Source organism: Phoenix dactylifera, chromosome 18, assembly GCF_009389715.1.
Source record: "Phoenix dactylifera cultivar Barhee BC4 chromosome 18, palm_55x_up_171113_PBpolish2nd_filt_p, whole genome shotgun sequence".
Lineage (NCBI taxonomy): Eukaryota > Viridiplantae > Streptophyta > Magnoliopsida > Arecales > Arecaceae > Phoenix > Phoenix dactylifera.
The window spans coordinates 3,957,705-3,964,731 of NC_052409.1; the positions used below are offsets into that span (position 1 = coordinate 3,957,705).

Sequence of the window (7,027 nt, forward strand, 5' to 3'; positions counted from 1 at the left end):
GTTGAATGCCACCCAAAGCATTCTTTTTTAAAAAGTTACTAAAAATAAAATTCTAGAGAAATATGAGAAAATCCTAGATAATGCTTATATTTAAGAAAATCCTAATATTTTGGTCTGTAGCTGTCTTATTAGTCAAGCTTAAAAAGTTCTAAAGTAAATTACAAAAATTCTCCTCGGATTTATATTTATTACATTTACATTCAGTAGTTTGTAAAATCAATACTTACAAATTAATAGTGTTAGTGAAATTATTTAACTAAAGTCAAATTTATTTTTGGATTATAAGAAGGATATCCATATTTTCTTATATTTTTGGATGGTTGTTATATTACTTAAACGTTATTTTTGTCATTTTCTAAATTTTTCTGACATGACATTTGGGTTCCATTTAAAATTAATGGTTCAATTAATATTTTGTTAAGTTATGAGTTAAAGTATTGGATAAAAATAAATTTTAGAAGATAAGTATAGAATTTTCAAACTATTAGATGTAGCTTAGAAAGGGAACACAGTTAAAATTTTGAGCAATATATGCAAGAGACCAAGGCCCATGATACGGTTACAATTTGAGTAGTATACGCAAGGGAACACGGCCCATAATAGTTAAATTTGGGTAATATACGCAAGGGACCAAAGCCCATAACATGGTTAAAATTTGGGTAATATACGCTAGGGACCAAGGCCCAAAAAGAGTTAAAATTTTCAGTATTATTTGCTAGGGACCGAGGGCTATAACATTGTTAAAATTTTGAGTAATATACGCTAGGTTTTGTTGTGGGATCGGAGCTCCGGGCGGCGATTCCACAGCAGCCACTCGCCTCTTTCGTTGGAAGAGCGGAGCCACCTTCTCGAGGGAGTGGGGAACGCGGATTAGGGTTAGGGCCAGGGTTTCGATCGACAGATGAGGGTTAAGAAGCAGAAGCGGCACCGCAAGGTGGTGCGGTTCTTCTCGGCGTGCTTCGGGTTCCGGGAGCCCTTCAAGGTCCTCTGCGACGGCACCTTCGTCCACCACCTCCTCCTTCACCGCCTCACCCCCGCCGACGACGCTCTCTCCCGCCTCCTCGGCGGGCGCGCCCTCCTATCTACCACCAGGTCCTCCCGTCTCTCTCTCTCTCTCTCTCTCTCTTTCTCTCTCTCTCTCTCTCTGTCTCTCCCTCGATCCGGCTTCTTGCTCATCTCTCTCGTATATCTCGACGCAGATGCATCATTGGAGAGCTCAAAAGCCTCGGGGAGTCCCACTACGAGTCTCTTGCGGCCGCTCAGCAGCTCATCACTGCTAGGTCTCCACCCCCCTTCTTTTTATCTTTTTCTACTCCCTTCGCTCCTCATCATGTCGTTTTCCTGCCAAAGTTAAGTTTTTATGGTTGTTGATGAATGTTGTGGTTGTTGTAGGTGTGATCATGAGAGGAGGGTGAGTGCCATGGCTTGCATAGAGTCGGTCATCGGGGAGGGCAACTCAGAGCACTACTTTGTTGCCACCCAGGATGCTGATATCCGGAAAAAGTTCCGGGAGGTTAGGGTTTTTCCCTCTTTGATTCCAATTACAGTCGTTGTCCATTGTATGACGTCCTTTTTGAGTCAATGACTTCTTTCGAATGCTTTTCAGATTAGTTATTTTGAAGATGTGTTGTGAATGCGTGCATCTTATTGCTTCACATACCTGCAATTATCTGTTGGGAGAGTCGTTGGATATGGCTTTCAAAGTGGCATATTTGCTTCGAATATTTCTTTTCCTATATGTTTATATGCCCAAAAATGGGATATGTGCAGTTGGATTACTTTGGAGACACTTCTTCCAATAGTTTTTCTTTTTAAAATTCGATTATCTAGTTTGCTTAGCTTATTTGTGTGTAAAAAAATCATCGTACTTTTTTCTCTGAATGCAGGTACCTGGCATTCCTGTGATATATGGTCTTAGAAACTCTCTCTTTATTGAACAACCTTCTGCACCTCAACGCGAATATGTTAAATCCACTGAAGAGAAACGCTTGCATGCAAGTGAATCAGAATTCCGGAAGTTACTTAAGAGGGAATTAAAGGATGGGTTGGCAAATGATTCTGGAAATGAAGTTTTGGAAGAAGCACCGCTTACGAGAAAGATCAGTACTGCAAAAAAGATGCTTGGTGTGGCAGAGATGAGTAAATTCAAAAGGAAGAAGGCAAAGGTTAGATTTTAGCATTATCAATATTTGTCAGTACAACTTTCTTACACAAGCTAAACTTGATGTTTGGAAATGCAACCAATAAGTAATACCTTTTGGAGCAATGTAATTGGATGATAGAGTTTAGAGTCCTCTTGAGGTTCTGTATGCCACTAACTTGAAAGATGTTTTCTTCCTCCTGCTCAATTTATATCTCTTTTTTTTGCTCTTCAAAGTCTCTTTTTTAAAAATAATTGTTTCCTTTTCTTCTTCTTCTTTTTGTTCTTTTTTTATTTATCACCATGAGGATGGAAACAAAAATATGAGCTTTTCTACAATTATGCCTGTATCCTATTTATGCCTGTATCCTGTACTTTAGGAGGCCTCTTGGTTAAGAATTTTATGCTACAATAGCCACACGTAGTGTGCTAGTTACCATAACAAATATGAGATATTCATGAGCAGACAAGATATCTTGGGGAAGGGGAGGGGATTTTGGTCATTTGATTTCTAAGTTCATTTTGAGCATGTTTTGTATGTGGTATGCTTATTGGGATAGTATACCTTCAGCTATCTTATTCATTAGCAAATTCCATAGAAATGTTTAAATTTGTTATGAAGAAGGCTAACTTCTTCAGTGTGAAAGAGCCAGTCTTTCTAGTTCACAAACTATATTATTAAATTGATTTCTTTAATGAAACAGTAGATGGATATGCAAGATTTATATTTACTTATTTTCTGAGTTCTTGCTATGTGTGATGTATTTTATCCTCTCTTGATGATGTTTACCACTTTAATCATTAAAACACATTTAATGATGTTTCACAGGGCCCAAACCCACTTTCTTGTAAGAAGAAGAAAAGGAAAGATGACTCTTTGGTCCAAAAGAATGAGGTGAGTTGATTATCAATATGCTTTCCATGAATGCTCAAGTGATTTTATCTTGGGGTTGTCGATACTAATCTCTTCAATTTTGTTTAGTTATTTATTGGCATCTCTTTCATTTTCCCTTGGAAAATAGTGCAGTAGAGTTTTGGAAGTCTAGTTCAGGAACCTATAACCTTCTATATTCTGAAACACTGCATACACCAAAGAAAAGCAACAACTTGAAGCATTAAAACTACATTGTCAAATATATAATTACCAAAGCAAGCATCAAATAAGCAAAAGAAAACTAACAAAAAAAAGCTTGATTGCTTCACCTCGACCCCTTGTTGAGTTTTAAATTGTTGGTCATAAGATCTCTCTTTGTGCTTCTTATAAGTGGATTGATTGTTGATATTCAAAGAGGTGCAATGATATATGTTATTTCCAGATGATACTGTTGATTTATAAACTGAGGATATAGTTGAATGCTAAAATGGAGGTGTGAAGGGATTTTATGGAAGCTTGGGGCCCAAGAATTGTTATGACTAAAACATAAAAAGGATTGCACTTCCAGTGGGATTAGAAATTTAAATAAGAATTTATTTAAAATTGACAGCCAAGAGGTATCTCATCAAGATTAAATACTGGGGCAACTGGACAGGTGTATTCCCTGAATTGATATTTCACTGGTTTGCAGAGTAACTTGGTTATGTTATGAGCTGTCTACCCAATACAGATTAACATATTTTGGTTCAAGTTTCAAACTTATTCGAGTTGCTAGAGTGCTTGTAGAGTAAATTTAGTGCCATGTTTGAGTTCATTAACATATTCGTTGGATTTTAATTTGACATGTAGGGCAATAAGTCAACATTCATGTTAACACTGGAAGAACAGGAGGAAAGAGAAGTATTGGGATAAGAAAAAGATACAAAAAGGTTCATCTAGAATATGCATATGCTTTTTTCTCTATTAAGAAATGATTCTTGGAAAATGTACATGTATAAGCATGGTGATATAAAATGAACACCTCAAGTAAGTTTATTTATATTTTATAAGTTTTTCCTTTGCTTATATTGGCTTACAAAATATTGACTGGTGCACTGATTGATTGTGGTCTACATTGCAGACTGGCCATGACTAGTTCCATGGTCGATTCTAATATTAAAACCCCCTTGCAAATCACTGAGGTATAGAGAACCAATGAAAATAACTTAAAATTACTGTAATCAATAGACCCAACTTGCTTATACAAGAAATCACACATTGAAATTTAGAAAGTCCCTAATTTTAAGATTGCCGGGAAATAGAAAAAGTTACTTAATTTTTCAAATTAGTTTGTTCCTATAATGATCTCATGAAATATAACAAGAATCTGCTTGTATATATATTGAAATTATAAAAAAAAAATAAAACTTGAATTTCTTATTGTTTTACATTATTATGTTGCCACACCATATTAATCCATGTAATGTAAGGAAGATATATTGTTTGATCCCTTAAATCTTTTGGAAGCTAATGCCCTTATTCTTCCAAATCTTCAGAAAGCTCTTCAATCTTGTCATAATTAAGCTCAAATCCCCCTATCTCAATTTAGAAAAAGAAGAATGGCAATCAAAATGAGTGTTAAGCCTTTCAAGCTTTGGTCTCATAGATGGCTAGTTAGTTTTCCCTTAAACAAAACAGTTTCAAAGGAAATTGACTACAATAACCTTAAGTAATCTCTTTTGGTTCAAACCCACGAAGGGGGACACCAATAACTGAGGCATATGAGGCCTCAAACCTTTAGTCAGATTCTTAAGCCATTTTTTCAGAAAATAAATTCTACCTTAGTATTACACAACTTTTAGAGAATTATATTCTGGTTATTTATCGAAGCATCAATTTTTCATATTAATCATGTTGTGTTAGATGAGTATAACATGTTTTTTTGAATAACAAAGTATGATTGTACTAAGATACACACAATTTGGAGGGGACTTCTGACACCTAGCATTGCATGGGATTTTGTTGGTCCTTGAATGACCTCACATTAATCTTTTGGTGACTTCAACACCAAATGGATTTTGTAGCAATTATGGAAGTTGAAATTTTATTGATAGCTTAATGGCAGTCTATGAGGATAGAGATGATATGACGGATGTATGGAGCAGCATTGTTGCTATTATTACCTGTTTAAGTGAAAGGATAATGTGGATGCCAGAGGGTCTTATCCGATTGCTTATCCCACTAGATGTCAACAGGAGATCACGTTGCCTGCTAAGGACCTTATTGAAAGGACATAATCTTCCTAGAGGGGCTACGAACCTTTTTTTTCTTTTCTCTTCTTTTTTCCTTTTTTTTGGTTTTGGGGTGGGGGGGGGGTGTGGAGGGGAGAACTTTGCATTGAAGCATTTTGTTGAAGTTGTTGCACTTTTTCCCTTTTCTTTTTAGTTTATTTTTGAATAAATAACATAATGTCAATATCCACTCTTGTCCTTTGTTTTGGACAAGTGTTCAGGATTGTTAAATAGTATCACAATAATTTCACTTTTAATCTACCCATCCACCTAAGCGGATAATCCACCATATTATCAACAATGAAGCATGCAAGTTTAACGGACATAAATTTGATGATTAGATGATTCTCTGTTTGTATGAGTGAATGTCATAATTTTATGGTTCCTGTGGCCCTTGAGATAGTCTTCTTGGTGCCCTAGCCTAGGAACCAAGATTCAAAATGAACCAGCAGCTACAGGGGAAAAATGCAACACCACAAGCATTCCTTGGCAATAATTAGTTTTCATCATATCCTAGCTCAGCAGCCTGGATCACTGGATCTAAAATGAACCAGTGGCTGCATGGATAAATACCAGGCCGTAGCCTTTCCTCTGCGGCCATCCATAATCTCAGAAAGAGTACCGATGACAACGATGATCTCCCAGAGTGCTAACAGCAAAAATGTTACTTTGTCGAGACCACTCTCTTGCCCGTGATTGGTTTAAACAAATTAGTTTCGTGATGGTTGTATATTTTTCTTTTTCCTGTAGGATATGATCAATGGAGAACCATGATATGGTTGTACTGAAACAAGAAGTTTATAATTAGAGGTTCCCAAGCAACAGTCAGCTTCACCAAAGGTTTTTGGGTTACATATAGAAACACATGATCTGTATCATTTTCACTTTTCAGAGTCCGTAACTGATAGCTTTTTCACTATCTTAAGATTTTGATCATTTTTGTTGTTTGCAATTGATAGTTCAGAGAACCTGTATTTCATCTTTTGGTTGATTGCATGTTGTCTCTGTTCCATTGTTATGCAGTAATATATGATTTACTGTTGGTGCAGGATGGCCAGGCAGGTGGTGCTAAAAAAAGAAAGAGGATCAGGAAACGAAAGAGAACTCGCAAGGATGGCAAGCTTGGAGAGCCTGGAAGTTAAGGAAAAACATGATATTTAGGAAGCAACAAAGAGTCAATTGCTGTGAAAGCGTTTGCTAACTACTGACATCGAACTTTTTGGCTGTTTTATCAACTCTGAGCAGTGTGATTAGAAGACTGTAAACAAGGGATACTACTATACGTGCATGTTTCTAATGCGACCTGTCTTGCATCTATGAAATATAATTTTGATGTTGCTGATTTCAAACAAGATGGAAAGTGGAGCCAGAAAGTAAACTCTCAAGCACATAGATTGGTGGGAAGCGTCTGATAAATGGCACCATTAACTTACCAAATTGGCGCTTCGAACCCTTCAAAATTTGCACAATTTTTGAAAATAGCGTTTTAGCCAATGCCAAAATTACTAGTTAGTTGACCAACAGAAAGCTGATACATTGTGATCTTTTTTATATTCTAAAGTTTTTATTGAAGGACAACCTTTGGTTCTTCATAGTCTCAAATTTCTTCCAATCGATTAGAAAACCAACAAAGAAAATGCATATTTCTGTCTTGAAACAATTCCAATAAGCAGCAGGCATAACAGAGTCTTGGGAGATGAATCTGCAACATATGTTAATTTAAGGTGGACACCATTCATTCTA

The 7,027-nt window shown here is 36.3% G+C and overlaps 1 protein-coding gene across 2 annotated transcripts; it reads left to right on the plus strand.

The window, feature by feature from the left end:
• The first annotated feature begins 724 nt into the window (after nt 1-724).
• LOC103698038 (rRNA-processing protein UTP23 homolog) lies at nt 725-6,636 on the plus strand. 2 transcript variants are annotated; one of them, XM_026801526.2, is made up of 7 exons: nt 725-1,092; nt 1,200-1,280; nt 1,393-1,513; nt 1,887-2,165; nt 2,970-3,035; nt 3,864-3,943; nt 6,334-6,636. In XM_026801526.2, exons 1-6 carry the CDS (start codon nt 902-904, stop codon nt 3,924-3,926), a joined length of 801 nt encoding a protein of 266 aa, XP_026657327.2. In that variant the 5' UTR covers nt 725-901; the 3' UTR covers nt 3,927-3,943; nt 6,334-6,636. The 2 variants fall into 2 exon arrangements, with proteins under 2 accessions (XP_026657327.2, XP_008778215.2); XM_008779993.2 differs by lacking the exon at nt 3,864-3,943 and having other exon boundaries at nt 728-1,092.
• The last annotated feature ends 391 nt before the right edge of the window (nt 6,637-7,027 follow it).